Consider the following 21,186-nt stretch of genomic DNA (forward strand, 5'->3'; position numbering starts at 1 on the left):
AATAGCCCGCCGACTTGCCTTCACGGTCGACGAATCATGTGCCTTGGCGCAAAAGTTTGGCCAATTGCGAATAGTGCCAGGAATGCTAGTCGAAGTGGGAAATTTGAATCGATCTATAGGCGCGCCAGTTTTTGAGCTGTAGATCGTGAAATTACCCACGAATTTTTTCCAAGAAAATCTCACTACACTATCGATAAAATGAAATATTGAATTATTTTGCTAAAAACTGGCAAACATATATAATTTCTCTTCTGAACATTCAGTAATCAATCAAAATCTTTTCAGATACCACAATCTTTCCTAGACACCGATTGGGTTCTGATATTTTTAGACAATTATTTCTATTTTTGTCAACTTTATTATATTCCAGTATTTTCAAGCTTGTTGAGCATTTCTGGAACATTTTCTACTCTATAAATTGATCTTTTCGGTGATATTTTTTCATAAGACACGTAATTATATTCAATACCGGCAATAATTATAACTGCAGAAAATTTTTTCAATGCGAGAGGTTTCAATAAAAGCAGCGAATAAAACAATCTTTCTCTCTCTCACTCTCTCTCTCTCGAAAGTGATGCTAGATGGCCATGCACTTCAGTATGAGGAATGTATCAGGGTTCTGGGAGTTTTCATAGATAAGAATCTTAATTGGACCTATCATATAAACACCTTATCGAGGAGGATTTTCGCAACAATGCATCAATTCAAGAGGTTAAGGAAGTTTCTCCCAACCAACCTTCGTGTTACGCTGGTTCGAAGTCTTGTCCTGCCCATTGTGGACTATGGCAGCATGGTCTACAATGACATGACTGAGGAGCTTAATATGAAATTGCAGCTTGCATTGAACTATGCAGTTAGGTTCGTATATGATGCAAGAAGGGATGACCATATCACACCTTTGTATAGGAGACTGCAATGGCTGAAACTGAGGGACCGGAGACAGTACTTCATATTATGTCTTGCATATCACCTAGTTATCGAGGGTAAGGGTCCGCAGTATCTGAAAGAGAGATTCACCCCTCTTGCGCACATCCACCACAGAAACACACGGCAGCACCAGTATTTCCTACAAATTCCACTCCACCGCACAGTTATGTACAACTCCTCTTTTACTGTAGTAGCGTCCCGACTGTGGAACAATCTATCACCTGAGTTGATTTTCTCACCAAGCTTCTATTTGTTTAAATCGAGGCTTCTGTCATCATTGAAAAATGATACCTTAGCATAAGGTCATTATGATTGGCAGGGTTTGGTGCATTCATGCTCTCATTCCATAATTACTTCTTTTCTTTTTTATCAAAAGTCTGATCATAATGTTTTGTAATAGGACCACCTTCATAGTTTATTTCTTACCTATTCCATCTACTCTCTATTGTATTGTATTATGAAGTTTAATATTTCGAATACTTTCATGATAAGCTTCATTCCACATGGATGCAAATAACAACTTCTCTTTCCTCCAGTATTGCTAATGTGATCTAGTATAATGTTGATAGCTTAATATATACTATATTATTTTCTTCGATATTTGTAATTGATCAATACTAGTGCAGAACTGTTAAATAATTATTATTTATCTCATAAGTTTGTTAAATTTTATTGTCAATTTTGTAAATGTTACCATAGGCAACAGCCTAGTAACAATTATCAATAATATATCTATCTATCTATCTATCTATCTCTCTCTCTCTCATTCTCTCTCACACGAGTTTTCCCTTTATAATAGCCAATTTGATGAATCATTGATTTGAAACAGAGCCACCGTTCTGTATTATTATTATTGTTAATAATAGTATTATTATTCTTATTCAAAGAAATACAACAATAGCATTCAAAATAGATAGTCACACCTCTTCTGCCTTTTTTTCACACATCTCTCCACTCTCCCTTCACCACCAACTTTCTTATGTAACTCATTTTAACTATCTTCTATTTTTTTTAACTATCCTCCAACTTATAGGAAATACTGACAAATTTTAGTGAATCACACTCCTCTTCCTTCTTCCATCTCTTTCTTTTTTCTGTTTTTCCTTTCTTTTTCATCCTCTAATTCCATTTTCTCTTAACTTTTTAGTTGAACTTCTTCATTATATCTTTTCCTTTTCTGAACTGCACTTTCACTTTCATCTTTCCAGTGGAGTGTTAGTGAAAATTATATCCATGATAATCTTTTCCAACGATCATGAACGGTTTAAACTTGGCCGATTTAAGTAGATATAGAAATATATTGTATTATCGAATACAAATTGCATTTTATCTTCAGACCGTTTATTCATTTTTCAAATTGTACTGTGAAGAATTAATTGAAGTTAGCTGTATCGTTGATATTATGAATAATTATGAACCAACGATGATGATGCTACAAGAATGATTACGCGACAGCTGCAACCCTAAACTCTAGAGTCTAGACTAACAATGAGAGAGAAAGAAATGTACAACACTATTCATTCATTTATTTTGTATAGGTCAACTAAGGACCACAGTAATCCACCATTAACCATTATCATAAACGGTATCATTATTATTATTATTTACGTTGGTCTCCCGCTTTCGCCTCCAATACTCTTTCATCCTCGCACTCTGAGCGATTCGTCTTTCTAACGACCAACTTTCAATTCTGGGTTCTTCTGGGAGAACATTAACTTTAAGCTGATTCCGTAGCCCTGCTCTGATTAGTAAATATGCCACTGTTATATTTAATTTTTGCATATCCTTCTTAGACTCTAAAAACCAGTTCAATTTGGATCTCCCACTTATTTTCTTGGAGTTCATGGAAGCTATTTACAGTTCCACCACATGACAAATTAAAGAAAATGAGAATATTATTTTCCAAGAAATTTCTTTCTTTTTCTGGGTCATTGTAAACTGATGGTACAGAATAGCATTGTTCCTGACTTGCTATTCCTACCTGGAGAATTGTCACCGAAACCCTTCTATTGTCTAGCTTTACTGCTCCTACACATCTCGTTTATTGCTACATGTCTCGGGAATTCCCCAGGTTAGTTAGGCACATTTTCAATGTCTGAGTTGATGTACAGTAAAAATACATGTCTACTCTATCTGGATCATGAAATTCAATTTGAAACAATGATGAATTTATCATTGATGAATATGAATTCTCATCTGAATTGATAAGAACATTTATAAACCCATTCTAAAAAACAGATTTTACATTCCTATAATCGCAATGACGGTTAAACGCTTTTAGACTATTGAAATTGAAATTCATGATCCAGATAGAGTAGACATGTATTTTTACTGTACATCAACTCAGACATTGAAAATGTGCCTAACTAACAGGATCAAGGATTTATATTATCTGAGCTAATATCACGACGACTCAGGTAACGTTTCTCTTCTCGAAATATGAGCAGACATGGTGAACTTGAAGACTGCACAATACCAATACAAATGAATTATTCTGACAACATCAATATAATTATTATAGACTCAAAGAACTGGGAAGAACTGAGATGTGTTTTAAGGTTGAGTGCAGTTGAATCTATCCAAAAATACTATCAATACCGTTCCAACCTATTCCGCTTCATTAATTCCATACACTTAATTCTTAATAATCATATAATTATTATCATGCATCATCTACATGTTGATTGTTTATCATGCATTGTTTTTATGCATCATCTTAATCTTCATAGAATTCTTCCATAGAATCTCTTTTGGTATCATAGAATTCGAAACAGAGTTTGTGGTAACTATAATCAAAATCAAGAAGTTAGTCTTGACGCGGAGTTGATTTCTAACCATGGTAAGTTGGAACATATTTCAAAACCTAGATTTGAATACCGAAATCAATCTAAACATTTACAAGCATTTGATCTGATTCCTTGTAATGATAACTTGTCAAATCATTGCAGTGAAGAATTATTGAAAATTGATGATCAAAAACTTGAAAGTATTATTGGTTATGTCAGTTTAAAATCTGTACCCCACAATCATCTGCACATTGGAAATGGTGAAAAGAGGAAGTAAGAGGGTGATGATGGAATAGTGGAGAGGAAAATGGAATTGAAACAAGTTATGAAATTAATGAAAAACTTGGAGAACGGAATGAGAATGTACAAAAAATGAGGAGAGATGAGAAATATGTGGAAATAGAAGAAAGTCAAGGTATGAATTTAGAAAGAAATGAAGAAAAATATTGGCTAGTATTGGAAAAAGTGAATTGATAAGAATAATTATAGAATGAAGAATATGTATGAGTTGATGCATACTCAACAATGAGAAGAAAATTAATGAAAAAGCAATTCAAAGTACCCCCACCCCTTTAGCACAGAGGGTAGGAGTGAGGACGTTTGATATGTTTACCCTTATGTTTACTATCCTTAAAAGAGCAGCGTTGTCAGAAATTGTGTTTCAAACTTTTCCTTCTATACTTTTTTTTGAGCATTCGTAGCCTAGACTACAATAGAGTTACCGTATTGCTACTTTAGAACTTGTCCAGTAAGGTAGTAGGCTATCCATCAAAATAATTGAAAAATCCTTATTATTATGATTTGAGATGATCAGTCAACGAGATAAAAATTCCTGAATCTTCTTTCAATTTGAAAATTAAGAACTTAAAATTTTTGAATTTATTATTATCTTTCAAACCAAAAATTCAAACACTCTCGTGTAGTTTAATTCTTTTCAAATCAGTCGTAAAACTGTACAAGCGTTTCGTAGTTCCTACTATGCTACCAAAAACAAATCAATTATGACCGAAAATTTGTTTTTTTTTGGGACAATATGTAATTAAAAACTTTTATCATTATTTCAGTAGCTACAACAATACCTGAAATTTATTATTTTTCAGTAAATCAAACAAAAAATTTCTTGTATTTTGGTAGAGAAAAATTTCTTATCATTATTAGTTATTGATTGCAATTATTTCCTCCATCTATGGGCATGGCATTTTGATAAAAGATCGCTTAAAAATGTACAATGATTAGGGAATAAATTTTCAAAGTAGAACTTGCAATAGAAAGTTTTAAGGCCTACTAATATTTTATTCAATTGCATAACATACATTTTCATCACTAGGTAACAGTTTTTGTGACAAAGGTGAATGAAGAAAATTATCTTACCAATTCCACGTGATATGGGCTAAAACTGACATTGATTGGCGACCAATCTTCAGTGATATTGAATGGGATAGCAAAACGATCATATCCCTGTATTAAATCTCGCCTCAGTGATTCAGTGAAAGTGAGATGTCGATCGATTTTGGATGTTCCTATGCAGAAAAAAAACAAAATATTGAATATATTTGGAAGACAGGTGGTCTACAGTTTGTTATCAAATCAAGAAAATGGAGGTAGAGTATTGGAAAAATACTGGCCTAATATTCTTGAAAAGTGGCAAGTAGGCTAGCCTACATAGACTAGGTCTATGTTCAACAGGGCATTATAATGCGATTAGAATTATTATTGTTCTTTTTCCTATATTTCTGTGTTAAACCCTAAAGAAAAATCATCATTATGCATTCATTATTAATCAAGTTTAGTAGGCCTATTCTAAAAAAACGTTTAGATGTGAAAGCCCCTAATCACGCGTCCAGATCTTGACTGATACGGTAGGTTATCAATCTTTACGTTATATGTCCTCCATTATCTACGACTAGTATTACAAGATGGCGAAGCGAACACAAGAGTTCGAACCAAAAAAGAGAACCAATTAATAATAAAGAATTAAAATATCGGTTACCGTACCTTTTTTACATACCTACACCATAGCAATCGAAGTACCAGATCCCATAGATATTGGTCCATGTTGAAAAACCAAAGTAACTTATGGGAATCGGGTCAGGATCTCTCCAATAGAGAATAGGAATTGCGTCGCTACTTTTTCTGATCTCAATCATTCCATCTCTCGAAATTGATATCTGAAAAATTGAATTAACATGAATTGTCAAACTGATTGAATATACGGTAGGCTACCCTACAAGGTAGGTTTTGTTGACAGGTTTACATATCTTACTTTGTTTTGTTGAATATAGGCCTACCGCAATACACTATTTTGGAACATTATCTCTTGAATTGAACGGTAGCTGATGGTACCGTCAACCGGGGTGGCTTAAAACACTTTTTTCAGTTTTGATTACTACCTTCCGTAATGATACCTTAATCATTAATCGTGCATCAATATTCATGATAATATTCTCCTGAAAAGTACTCGAAATCAGTGTACTTCAAGACAGGTATAGAAAGTGCATATATCAGAAAGTCCATAAGAAATTATTTTTCAAGAAAATTTAGAAAAATGTGACTGTTCAATCTTCCCCAATAATGGAGTGAGTTACAACAGATGAGAAAATATGGAATTTTGACTGGTAAAAGCGACCAAGTGATCAATCTATTACCTCTAAAATGTTATTCTCATGTAAGTAGTCTGTGATTGAGAAGAATTTATTAAGTTATAATAATAAAAAATAGATAATTTTTAAAAAGCAATGACAAATTAACAAAAGTCATGATTTTTGAGAGAAAATTATCAAATTTAAAATGAAGGAAGCAGACCAAATAATCGATTCATATTGTAATTTTAAATTTAAAAGCAAAAATAGGTCTGTCCCATTTTGGGTTGTCGAGCACTTCAATAACATCGTTCTGATCAACAATATTTACAATAGTAATATTTTTGTCGGGCCAAAAAAATGTCGTGCCATCTGCAGAGCTGTCACAACCAATTCTTTTAGGAGCAAATATCCTATGGAATTTTATTTAAAATATGTCTTCTAACTCTTTTTTACTCAGCCTGCAAAGTTTCTGACAAAAATGTTCTTTCTCACTGGACAAGTACAAAATACCCAACAATATTTTGGAATTGCTCAACTCAATAATTACTGTCTACTATTTTGCCGGATTGGAAGCAAATAAATTTATGGGATTTCAAGGATACATTCTCCAAGATATTCATGAATTTATTTACTACCAATCCGGCAAAATGGATCTCCCCCAAGATATCGGCTTTGAGCACTCATATCGTGAGAATAAAAGATGATGAAAAAGTTTTTCCTCAGAAATATGTTCCATTAGGAAGCTTGATACTATATAATTCGAAATACTTTGGAAAAGTCGCCAGTGAAAAGGTTGCCAAAAGCGTGACGCACAGCCACAGCAGCCTTATATTAGGAAGTAGTTTGTGACTCTAGTAGCAGTAGTTGGAGATCTTCTTTTCCCCTCACCCTTCTCAACAAACTAATGCCAAATTCATCCAACCAATTTCCTTACTCCTCCCTCCTAGCCTACTCATTCACATTAATCCTCAGGACCTCAGCTCATGTCTACTATTAATGTCTATATTAATTGACCGAGCGAAGTGAGGTCTAAGATTCAAGTCGACGGTTTGGCATTTCTCTTAATGTTTAAATGTTTATATGTTTTCATGTTGCGCATTTACGGCAAAACGCGGTAATAGATTTTCATGAAATTTGACAGGTATGTTCCTTTTTTAATTGCGCGTCGACGTATATACAAGGTTTTTGGAGATTTTGCATTTGAAGGATAATATAAAAGGAAAAACGAGCCTCCTTCATACGCCAATATTGGAGTAAAAATCAGACTATAGAGTTATTCATCATAAATCAGCTGACAAGTGATTAAGCAGATGTGTGGAGAAGCCAGTCTATTGCTGTTTTTCCATAAGGTCTATATTTTCAATCAGGTACTTGTGGATGAGAATACTGCGTGAGGTCTACTGTTCACAGAACTACTAGTAGTAATGATATTACAATATTAGGTTCCAGGAGGATTTTTTAGTTTGTTTTTGCTTGATAATGCCTACTAAGCGTTTTGCTTGTGCGTGGGTTATGTGATGAGATGATCAGATTGAGATAATCAATCCATGCCCTCGGTGGGATTCGAACCCACGAACAGGCAGAGTGTAGCTGGCGACAGTTGCTGCAAACTTCACGAAGCTATATAGAAACTGAATGCCCCTAAATCACTTGAACAAACCAACTATAACATTCACCTTTACTGTATGGATTTATATTAATAATTTATTTTTTCTTGTGGCTGCTTTAGTGTCATTTGTTCTTAAAAGAAATGAGTTTTACTTCGGAGAAATCTGAATCGTCAAACATAGATAATAATATAAGCTCACAGATGATCGTTGCGGGATACATAATAATAATTTTCCAATGAGGATGTTTTCCTAATAATTGCAGTAACACACTCAATGATTCACTAGTTGTTCTGGGAACAGTAGACCTCGCGCAGTTCCATCAGAGTGAATTATGTCGTGTCCTGACGTGTCGGCGAGATATCGGTGTGTAAACAACTAATGGCTGTTTGAGTTGTTGTATCGGAAATAATAGTTATTAATATTAAATATTATTAGCATTACAATGCTAATAATACATTGTATTACATTGTAATACATTGTATTTGTTGTAAACAATTTTGCTATTATCATCAAAAGCTAATATATCATAAGCTAGGTATATATTTTTTATCAAGAGCTTATCGAGTTGAAAGCAGATAAAAGTCGGGAGAAAATATTATATGCTACTATATTAAATATATGCTATTTCGAGTTATCAATTGCATGCCTCATCGCTTGCAATTATTAATAGTCCATATCACAGCTGAATTTTTACCTAGTTACATTGGGATATTAATTGCATGCAATTAATCATCTACCGTACTCGACAGCTGATTTATTATGATGAATAATTTCTATAGTCTGATTTTTACGGTAATATTGGCGTTCGGAGGAGACTCCTTTTCCTTTTGTATTGTCCTTAAAATTAAAAATTTCAAAAAAACCTTAAGTCGAAGCGAAATTCAAAAAGAAACGTACCTGTCAATTTTCATGAAATATTGCTGCGTTTCGCCGTAAATGCGGAACATATGAACATAAGGAACAGTTTTGGGCTTTGAGCCTGTTGTTCCTTTCCCAATCATTCATAGTTGAGAATGATATTGTATGTACCGTATCAATGTATAAATAATTAAATACAGAGTGACACAGAATAACGGGAACTTTTAAAACGCCATAAAACATTAGTGGGAAGGGCAAAAATGATTCTATTCAAACTAATGTGAAGTTCAAGACTTGCCATTTGAGAATTATTAATAACATCTACTTATCACTTCTTACCAATTACTTCTTTAAGAAGGCTTTCTCCTGAACGAATACACTCTTGAAATCTGTGTTGACGATTACTCATTGATCGCTGCAACATCTGCGTTTCCTGATCCCATGATCTGTCCACCTGTGATTCTCTTTTTGTGGAGCTATCTCAAATCAAACGTATTCACAACTTGACCAATAACTGTGGTTGAATCATGACAGACAATTCAGAATGGAATTAACAATATCCCAGCTGAAATGTTGCAGCAATCGTTCAGGAATCTCAACACAGATTAAAGGGTGTTTTCGTGCAGGAAGAAGCCATCTTGAAGAAGTAATTGTCAAAAATTGATAGATGTTATTAATAATTCTTAAATGGCAAGTATTGGACTTTACATTAGTTTGAATAAAATCATTTTTGCCCTTCCCACTAATGTTTTGTGACGTTTTTAAAAGTTCCCGTTATTCTGTGTCACTCTGTATAAACATATACACATAAAGAGAAATGCAAAATCGTCGAGTTAAATCTTAGTCCTCACTTCGCTCGGTCAATAAAGTTGAGTGTACAGTAAAATTATTAGATGTGTGTTTCAATAAGTTAACTGAATACTGACTGTAAATTCTCGCAGCTCACTGCCTGACAACAGATCATTTTGCGAAACCCTCGCCCTGGAGACAGCCCCTCTCTTCCATATATAGCGACGTATGTCGCAGAAAGTGTTTCTGCCCGCTCCCAAAACGATCTCGTAGATCTGGCCATAAGTGTCCAGCGATGGTCCCACAGAGAAGATCACGTGAGCATTGCTGGTTGCCTGCACTCTGAACGTCAAATACACAGTGCCGTTCACCAAGCTTTTATTGGAGAATTTGAAAAGCTCATTGTACTCATAGCCATATGTGGTTTTCTGTTTCATACATGAGGTCTCTGTATTGGAAAATTAATATGGCTTTTAAATCTTGCGTGTTTAAATTAATAAAAGCCAACAAAGAAAACATCATTTAGTATGTAAGCACACAATCATAACAATAAACAGCAAATATAAATTGAGGTAAACGATTTAATTGAGATGAAAGGCCTTTACTTGTTTTGTTATTTCAAGATGTAGATAGTTGAAAGGCTACTTAATAATAGAAAATAGTATATTTCGCACCTAGGGTCGAAAGTGTACGTTTTCCGGCTCGAGATCGCGGTTTTAAAGTTCGAGACGAAGTCGAGAACTTGAAGCATTCGAGAGCCGGAAAAACATTTTTGCCCGTGTTGCGAACGCTATTTTTTGCCACACCAAAAAAAAAAAAAATAATAATAATGTTAAGATGGCAATTTTGAAAGCAAAATTTTAAGGTCATGCTACTATAAATCATACAATGTTTATGAGGTTATGATAGTATCATTGTATTCTATTGTTCGGTATCAAAACTACAAAATAATTCATATCAAGTTATAGAAATGATCATTTATTGATAGTTTTAATACCTATTCAATTATACTAGATACATAAATACATATTAAATTATAAAAAATAAGCATTATTGACAGTTAATTCTTTGTTTTTCACATAAAATAAATTATACAATCATTATACTTTTTATACAACAAATCTCTATTATTTTATTCTTTATTATTTAAATAGAAGTTGAATGTGCAGTTATGATTGTTTGAGAACATGAATCCTCTAGCAGATTCTACTACTTTTTTCTGAGAGGTCAAATGTATATTCAAATTGTTTGTATTTACAGTCTATTCTGATTGGTTCTCATGACATTTAATCTCAAATATTTAACAGACTTTAGTGCAATCTGGCCTTATAATACAGTATTATAAATAATACTTCCAAAATAAATAATAATTCATTATTAATAAATAATAATAATAATAAAGAATTTTCATTACTATTTTGAAATAATGTGATGAAAAAAATTAATATAATTGCATGTTTCACAGTTTTGTCTCAAATTACTCAAAGTATATCTAAAAAATTGATTGAAATTTAAAAAAAAAGTAAGTACGGTAACTAATATAAAAAATAGCTAATAAAAGTCGAAATTCATCGACAAAAAAAAATGTCATTGACCGGGATTCGAACCTTATGTTGTTAATCCACCGTATCATGAGTACTGATGTATTACACCTCTACACTCTCAGCCATTGTGTATTGTTGAACATAGAGGCCTGACTCATAAGACTTAGCAGACACGTAATACTGTACTGTAAACTAGACTCTAAAGTTTACTTCACTCCTAAAAAGCGTACAACAGACTTTGGCTCATGACTTATATTATTAAAATTAATATATTATCTGTCTCACAATAAAATTTTCACTCTGAATTAAGTCAGGTAACGTATCTAGGCTACTACTATATAGTGTATAGCGGCAAATTTGAAGACGGTTTGCCGGCATTTTCACAACAAAATATTGCTCTGAAAATAGTTAAATCATAGAGAAAACATTCGAAGATTCAATCTTGAGTGGGCCTAATGTTTTCTCTATATGGTTTAATATTGAATAAATATATTATCTAACAGTTTTAATAATGAATTTCGGAAAAATTACTAGGAATTTTCAGTCAAGGATGAGTTTCACCAGTAGGCTTACCTTAAACTTCAGAACTCTGCTGTATTTTCTTATTATTATAGTTGATTGTATTGCATTAAGAAGTGGAATTCGATAATAAAAAGAAACAATAATTGTTGATAATTATTATTAATTTTAAATATTGATACAATTATTGTAGTTTGATTTCAAATTCGATTCTTCACTTTTAAATACTAGCGATATGTACCTTTCTGACAATGGACAATGCAGCCAACATTATATATTATGTTGAGGCTATTTATAAATATTAAATTATGAAACAGTAATTTATAAAATATATTATAGACATAATACCGCGATTCACGATACATAATTATATGGATTATTACAGTCGTTATGAGATTATCTCTCTATGATTTGTGAGATCGGACACGATCAGCTGTTATTCAAGGTCATTTTACAGCCCTAGGGCCGTAAAGTTTTACCGGCCTGGTCGGAAAACAATCACTTTCGGCCTCCATATGACGCACGTAAACCAGCTCATTACATCCAAGTGTGGTGAAAACATTATTCTATTCATCTATACAACATAATAAAGGAGTGAATTGGCTTATACAAGTACGATAAGATAAATTCACTAATAACGCATCATCACGTCTAAAATACTGGACTGTAATTTTACATATAGATTCGTAATTCACCGAGGATGGTTATAGGCATATTTTAATTTTTTAAAGATTTAAGTAGGTCAAGTTTTCATTTTGTCAAGTTTTTAATTGGACCCTTGCGTAGCACGGGTTAAATGCGAGTAAGGTAATAAAAGGCAACTCTTGTTTCATTATCTGTGTTTGATAACAATACCCAGCAGACCAAGGTGATTGATAGAAAACTTCTAGGCATTTCTCATTCACATTATTTCATGTATAGAACAGGGAGTCCCAAGAAAGGCGTAACACCCGGAGACCATAGATTCTAAATGGAATAAGAAACAAAAATGTCCAGTAGAATTTTTTTATATCATCCTTAGTTTTTGTTATTACATAGATTTTTCGATATTTTTGAAAAACTTCAATAACTAGAAAATCATCAGTCAAACTCTTAATTCGAAAGGTATGGTTGGTAAAGGAATACATTTCCAGTAAGATTCACATAACTTGTACCTTTGTTTGACGATTTTGAACTTTTTATGAGCGTTTAAATTCGAAAAAGTACATTCGTCGAGTGCAAAGACAAATTCCAAACACTTTGAATAACGCTCTTAAAAGTTCAGAAACGTCAAACAAAGAAACAAATTATATGACTCTCATTGGAAATTTCTTCCTCTTTCCAACCATTAAATTTGGTCTAATAGGTTTCTAGTTATTGATATTTTTCAAAAATCTATATATTTTGGAAACGAATGTCGTATAAGAAAATTTTACTTGACATTTTTTGTTGCAGCGTTCATGTATAATCTAGAGCTATGTACATCATATTATGGTCTTCGCTGTTACACCTTTCGTGTTTACAGGTCTTTTCAACTCTCATAATTTTGTCCTTCAACAGGCGCATATAAGCCTATAAAAGGTGCCTACATAAAATATGCCTATACATTTGGAATACCTACAGAGTGCCCATCATGAGGACATTCCTCTCTGCAAAAACCACTTGTTTCCTTTTTTGAAGAACATACCGCACATTATCGAAAACAAATCCCAATTTAATTCTAAAACAGATTTCACTTGATTTCTAGGCTAAGGACGCTAGTATGAATTAAAAATCATCTTTATAGTTAAAAATAAAAGTAATAACGAATAAGCACTCACCAAACGCCTCTGAGTCGGCTGCAACAATTACATGAATTCCAATTACGAATAGAAGAGGAATGCTAGATAAGGAGCCAAACATTCTTCAAAGAAGTTCTTCAAGAACTAGGCTACGGGAAAATGATCACAACAAAGTTTGAATCTATACTAACATCAACAATGTAATAGGAGGAAAATGCTTTTGATAAAACTTATAATCATATATTACTGATTATTTTTAAGTGTTACCATAGTAACAGCATGAGTCACACTCTAAATTTCATTGAACTTCCATTATCATGAGATAATATTGAAATGATAAGATAAGTAATTTATTGTTGACAAAAAAGTATTCTTGTGTTATTGGACTTCACTCAGTGATTCATCCAATAAACAATGGTGATAAGACATAATAAATAACTACTGAAGATGGATAGAAATATTAGCTTGAGATAGAGATAACTATGTCTTAAATAATTGGAGATCACAAACTGTAAATCACACAACAAAAATTAATCTGTGTGCTATGCTAGACTCTGTCTAATCAATGAAGATGCTTTATTTCAACTGAAATTATTATGGCTATCATTTATTACTTATATTAACAGGAAGTAAAACGATGATAATGTGATATCATTATTTATGAGAGAGTTTCATCCGCAATTCAGTATTTACAAAAATGATTAAATGCATTGTGCTCAGCTACAAAATAGGCCAATGTATTGAAACGATGGAGAGAGATGGACGAGTGCCCTACTGTGGTTTCACGATCACTTCATGAAACCATATAGGCCTACTTTTGTTCTTATGATCATCGTAAAATCGAGAGCAGTAGTGTTTTAGAAGACCAATTTTTGTATTTCTTCAATAAAGTATTATGATTATAGGACTACTGAAGTCTCAAAAATTTAAGACAATCTTTTGATAAATAATCGTAAGCAACACTGTTCTGATGGGGATATTATGGGAATGCGCTTACAAAGAGGGGTCTATGTAATAAAACAATGCTCACACTGATTGACAGTGAATGAACGTCAGAACAAATAAAGTACAGCTATGAGTCTTACTTGGTATTGTAGTCCGATTAATAATAAAATTGATAATTGTACAGAAGATCCTCGATTCTCGAACTAACTCGGAAGTTCGAGTAGCCCAGGTTGATTTTTGGAGGGAAAATTATTTTAGAAATAAGAACGCGAAGATTTTTTGTAACATATATTAATATTAATATTGTAATTGAGAATATTTTTTCTATTAGTTTGTACGGTATATAATTTTTATGGAAAATATATTAATTGTGAGCAACACATTTTTTACATGAGTGTAAATTTTTTGTGTAAGTATTGTGAAGTGTAAAAATATCGCTATGCGATTGGGAAAGTCCCGTGTGTTCAGAATGAATAAGACTTGAGATTTTGAGAACGCCACTCCCTGGATCCTTGCCTGGTCCCTATAATCCAAAACTAAAATCAATAATGCTCATTATTCAAAAAAAGTTACAGTTTCCCACCTCATTTAACTATTTACAACTTCTAAAAATGACAAGACTTATTTTCATATACTTTACCTCTACTGTTTTAGATATAGCCTAGGCTATAATATGTTTATGTTAGCCTGCTCATTTCTTACAAAATGATTCATTCTTTCATTTACTCAGGAATAGCTTGATATTTCCATGATGCTGGTAAAAGCTTCCCATTGTAGATGTAGAACTGGAAAAAAAATTCCAACCGTCTTTCTCACTCCCACCCATAGATGGAGAATAGTAGCAGAAAAAAAACATCTATACAGATGCAGTATTAGAGAATACAGTAACAAATACTTCAATGCAAGTTGGCTATAGGTAGCAGTTCTTCGTAGGAGAGTCCACGATTGAATTATGGTTCGTAGGGAACGCCATGCTTTGTAGAAATGCCACGTAGCCAAATAAGGTTAAAATAGCTCCATATTATGGATAGCTTTACAGAAAATTTGCTCACGTAAAATACGTTACGATACAAGAGAGCAAAAGAAATATCTCTAATGACTGTGTAACTGCAATATCACACACTCAATGTCAAATTATAAAGTTTAGTAGGCCGAATCTTTGTTGTATTTGAAGGTGAATAATTTATTGTTGTTCCGTATGACCTTACTTTAAAATGAGTTTATATGAAATCTCTATATCTATAAAAGGCTAAGCCCCGACAGACTGAAATCACACCACAGCCCAAACTACTGAGCCTAAAAACTTGAAATTTTGCACAATTGTTTATGGTAGCCTGAAAACATCCACTAAGAAAGAATTTTCAGAAATTTGCCCCCCCCTGGGGGAGCTGGGCCCCCCCAAAAATGGTGTAATTTTTAACCGCTCATTCCACAGCAAAGTCATGAGGAACTTTTTTGTTCAGCTACGAAAAATAATTAGATCTATACCGAAAAATTCCGATCAGGAGCACAGGGGGGTTCAGGAGAGGGCTTTTTTCGATTTTTTTTTTGTAAAATCACACTACAGCTAAAACTGATTGGCCTACAGACTTAAAGCTTTGCACAAATATTCTTCAAACAGGCTAGACGCGCACTAAGAACGGATTTTGAGATATTTTGCCTCTAAGGATTTCAAAAGATGAAAAAGGATCCTATTAAGTAAGGTTATGAACATGGTATGCTGAACACCATATGAAACTGAGATAATTGACACATGATATTCTATCATTTATGTTGTAATCATTGGAAAGCTTAAAATAATCTTATCAATCAGCTGATCGAATTAATTTTTTCGAAAATCGAGAGCGCGAGCTTGCCACGTGTGTGTTTCATTGTTGTATTCTTGGCCAGTTTGGTTTGCGCCTTCTATCAGCTGTATATGGAGTCTCATACATTCTGATTAGAACAGAGCACAGATACTTTCTTTGGTTAGGAGTTTGTTGATAATTCTTTTTTCAAATTCTATTGCCATAAAAAATCACAGTAGTCGGGGTCACTGCAATCAAAAGTTTTATTCTGTAGCTAATAAATTTCATACATATTTTTGATTCGAATTACTAAAACGTATTGATTCATTGATTGTCCATAATGTATCCAGTGTTAATAGTGGAAGTGATTAAACTACTCAAAATTAATAGCTAACTGGTCCCTCATAGAATTTATAGTATTCCTGGTGATTGAACCTGTCTTTTTTCAGCATTGACTATTAATAATAAAGCTTTATTTACAACTAGCCTACCCGGCGAACTTCGTACCGCCAAAAGGTCAATGTATCTCACGTCACACTTGACTTTATTTGGTAAATCATGAAATTTATCTGACAATCAATATTGTCATTTAAATCTTAATACGGACTTTCTTATGTGCTTAGTCATGCAGCATTCATTATTCAGAAAACATATTCTACTCAATCAGCAATTGGTAGTAATATCTATCAGTGAAGTGATAAAATAAAAAGAGATAGGTTAAATCAGTGCTTCAGAAATGAATTCAATGTTTTCATAGTTGTTGATTGTCAATAGATGATCCAGGAAATATGTGATGCAAGATGAATCACACAGAATTCCATATTCTTTCCATCTTCCATTTTAGGATGAATATAAACTAAGCTAAATTAAAAAAAATTGTAAATTATTCTTTCATTCTTCAGTAATTAATGGATGCAATGTATGAACAACTCTCTTTCATGAGGTGAATATTTTTTTCCAATATTTTCCAGTTTTTCAATGATAGGGGAGTGATAATTATTTGTATAGGTCTTCTAAGGAACGATTATCTACAGCTGGTACCAATCAACTATATATTATTTATACTAACTTCAACTTTCAACTCCAAACTACCGTTTTCATACCAGTATACAATTTATCACAGGATGATGTGTTTATTATACAGCTGGTAACTTCAGATGCTCAATCATATTATCACAATAATTATGATCTTGAATCATGATCATCTTTCCGTTCTTCGGTAGCCGCTCTGTCAACAATTTCGAAAACATAGGTCTGTAAAATGGATTAATAAATAATTATTATTATCCCCCCTATTGAAATTTCTCTTCAGAAACCATCCCCAATATTCACACAACATATTCCCAAAGTTTCATGCCGTTATGTCAAGTAGTTTTCAAGTCTATAGGGAACAAACATACATACAAACACACAAACAGACATTCATTTTTATGTATATAGATTTACATTCGGCTCAAAAAAAGTCTCTCTTAATGGAGGTAGAATGATAAGGTTGACAACTTTCAGTTCTGTTGTTTTAACATTTTTTTCAAATCATTTTCAAAAATTTCATGTAGTAGGTCTAACCTACTATTGTGTTTGAGACACTTCTGGCGCTATCATAGTTTCACCACTATTCTGTTCGACAGTCCTATATCAAAATTATGTTTGACGCATCATCACGTCTAAGCTACTGGACTGTATCTAACTTGCAATTTTGCATGTAGATTCTTAATTAACCAAGGATGGTTATAGTCAAGTTTTCAGTTTGTCAAGTTTTAAAATAGATCCTTGCGGAGCACGGGTTTCTGCTAGCTACTTTATAATGGACTAGAAAGCCTGTTCCATTTACTGAATGTACTTCAGTTCCATGTGGGCTATTACCATTATTGGTAACATTTACTATGATTTGATTATGATTATGATTAAAGTTTGAATGAATAGTTAAAAATTCACTCCTATGGACGAATAATAATAGTACTGGAGCTATATATTTATTGTTTGAACTTGCTCTTTTCTCATTCAGTTTCATGAATTTATCTATTTAATAATTTATCCATTTATTTATTAAGAGATAAAGTTAGTCATCAAAATATAGTAATTAATAGTAAACAAAAATCCAAATTAAATGTTTTAAATCACCCCGAAGACTTCTGCAACTACAAATATTGACAACAGGGTAAACAACTAGATGGAAATTCGATGAGCGCTACTATTCAAAAATTATTTGTCAGCCCGGGAAATAATTTGGCTACTATTCAAAAATCATTTGTCAGCCCGAGAAATAGCTGTTTACCCTGTTGTCAATTTGTAGTAGCAGAAGTTTTTGGGATGATTTACAGCATTTAATTTGGATTCTTGTTTAATAATAATTATTATTAGTTCATTACCATTTGAATAAATGCAATTTCTGAGTAATTTCCATCTGTTCAAATATATAGTATTTTCTTGCCATCGATGTTGTAAGGTGATCAATTTAAATTTCGAGCTTTCAAGCTCATAGAGTGGTGAATAGGCTTATCGAATATATTCACGAAATGGCAGTCTTGCACAATCTATTCATTCATGATTGGAGAGAAACTGTAATAATGAATTATTCATTGATTCATTCATGTCAGGGATCAGTCATATTATCTGAATAGTATGAGTCATCATCGTTCAGCTGTACGAACTGGAAATGTGATACTGTACCGTCTCTGGAAATCACGCGACCGATTATCTATCATGCAAGACATCGTGCTGTGTCGCTGTGTGAGAGGCATAGGCCTTCTTTATCATTCTTGATTCTCCGAACTCTTTCTACATCCAACGATTTAAATAACCATAACATCCACTCATCTCTCTCATACTAGAAGTTCTGTGAACAGTAGACCTCGCGCTTTAAGTTACATTGACCTGTTGTTATGTTTTCTCAAGAACTAATAAATAATTTATCAATTTAAAATGTCTAGAAAAAATCCTTAATAAGTCCTATCGACGTGTCGTCTCGAAATGTGAGTGTGAGCGCTGTTATCAGCAGGTCTGGCTGCAACTGTCTACAACTTTGATGGGAAGATACATTTTCAAGATGTGAGGTTGTTGGTGCAATACTAAAAACATCCATAACCGACCATTATTCTACTTCTCTACATATTAATAAAGCCAAGCAAAGAAAAAACCCTGTCCTATAAGTAATTTCACTAAAATGAATTTGTCCAGTATCATTTCCGACCTAGAGAATTAAACATGGGAGGATATTTACAGCAGAGCTGATGATATTGATTCCCTGGTTGACACATTCATTAACAGGTTGACTTACTATACCGAGAAGCATTCTTTCATTGTCAAAATTCCCCACAAAATGAAACCGTTGAAAAAATGGATTACTGAGAGTCTAGTTGAATCTATAAGAAAGAGAGACAATATGTATAGGAAACTCAGTAAACAACCTTTTAATATAAAATTGAAAGAGGATTATATAGCGTATCGAAATGTATTAAATAATACAATAAAAAAGGCTAAACCAGTTTATTTCAAGCTGAAATTGGAAAATAGTAAAAACAACTCTAGAAAGACATGTGCTCTAGAGATTGTATTAATGAAATGCTTGATATAGATGAAAAACACGTTCAGCCAAATATAGATCCAGATATTTTGAATGATCATTTTACAAGAATTGTTGAAAAATATGCGAGTCAAATCCTGGATGTTATCCATAATATTGGAATACCTGACTCATTATCCCCCAGTCCTAATAACAGCATTTTTTCAACCCAACTAACTGCACTGAAATACTTGATGTGATAAAATTTTTGAAAAACAATGCAGCAACAGGTGTTGATGGTATGTTAAGGGTGTTCTTGGAAAAATTTTTCAAATCATAGTTAAACCGTTGGAATATATAATTAATAAATGTTCTCTATCAGGCTACTTCCCAAAAAAGTTCAAAATTGCAAAAGTGATAGCTCTTCACAAAGCTGGTGATCATACACAACCCGGAAATTATGGACCTTTAAGTCTTTTAAGTAGTTTTTCAAAAATATTTAAAAAATTGATGAAAATTAGATGAGTTTGTTTCCTAGATAGAATAAAATTCATTCATAGTAATCAATATGGGTTTCAATCTGGTAAGTCAACCACTGATGTTGTTCTTCACTTAACTAACATCATAAATTACAATTTCAAATCCAAGCATAAAACACAATCAGCTTTTTTAGACCTTGCATAGGCGTTTGATTCCATACCACACAAAACACTATTGCAAAAATTATATAATTGTGGAGTTAGGGGCATAGCAAACGATCTGTTTGCGAGTTATCTAACTCTCAATATTTGACAATTAATGGTAAAACAAGTTTGAAAAACCTTTCTGTATTTGGTATTCCTCAAGGCACAGTCCTTTCGCCATTGCTCTTCTTGATTTATGTTAATGACCTTTTGAATCTGAAAATACCTAACTGCAGAGTAATTTCATTTGCTGATGAAACGGCTCTTGCTTGTGTCATGGGGGATTTATTAAAACAAAGCAAACGAGGGCTTGATAATTGTAAAATCATGGTTTCATAAACATGTACTCACCATAAACCTGAAGAAGACTAAATTTATGACTTTTTCTCCTACTGAAATAGGTCAACCAGTACAAACCTTGTCTTTACAAATGCATCCTCACGCTTTGTTAAATCATGTGGATTGTGATTGCCCTTGTATTGAAAAGGTGAAATCCTTAAAATATTTGGGTATAATGATGGATGATCATATGAAATGGGATAATCATATTGAATATATGTGCAGACGGCTTAAATATCTAATTTATAAGTTTTATAAACTAAATCAAATAGCTGATATGGTAATAATGAAAAAGATTTATTATGCTTATGTGCAATCACTTTTCCAATATGGAATTGAGATATGGGGGGCTGCTTATGATATCCATATGAACAAATTATTCACATTACAGAAACACCTTATCAGAGCTGCATTATGCAGGCCAAGATTGTACCCTAGTAGACTTCTTTCTCAAGAATTACAGGTGCTTACAGTGAGGCAAACATACGTTAAAATAATCATATTATTCATTAATAAGAATAGTGGTACATTCAACTTAAGGAATAATCCATATAA

At 32.9% G+C, this 21,186-nt stretch overlaps 1 protein-coding gene across 1 annotated transcript in view; it reads right to left on the reverse strand.

Moving 5' to 3' along the window:
- Positions 1-13,957, reverse strand: part of LOC111053773 — a 33,081-nt gene extending 19,124 nt beyond the window's left edge. The window contains exons 1-4 of the mRNA XM_039426981.1: positions 13,415-13,957; positions 9,690-10,000; positions 5,722-5,881; positions 5,079-5,233 (exon numbers count right to left, since the gene is read on the reverse strand). Of these exons, the coding sequence (XP_039282915.1) occupies positions 5,079-5,233; positions 5,722-5,881; positions 9,690-10,000; positions 13,415-13,496 (708 nt within the window). The 5' untranslated portion in view covers positions 13,497-13,957. The remainder of the gene's footprint in view (positions 1-5,078; positions 5,234-5,721; positions 5,882-9,689; positions 10,001-13,414) is intronic.
- Between the last annotated feature and the right edge of the window lie 7,229 nt (positions 13,958-21,186).

The sequence above is a fragment of the Nilaparvata lugens genome, chromosome 4, assembly GCF_014356525.2.
Source record: "Nilaparvata lugens isolate BPH chromosome 4, ASM1435652v1, whole genome shotgun sequence".
NCBI lineage: Eukaryota > Metazoa > Arthropoda > Insecta > Hemiptera > Delphacidae > Nilaparvata > Nilaparvata lugens.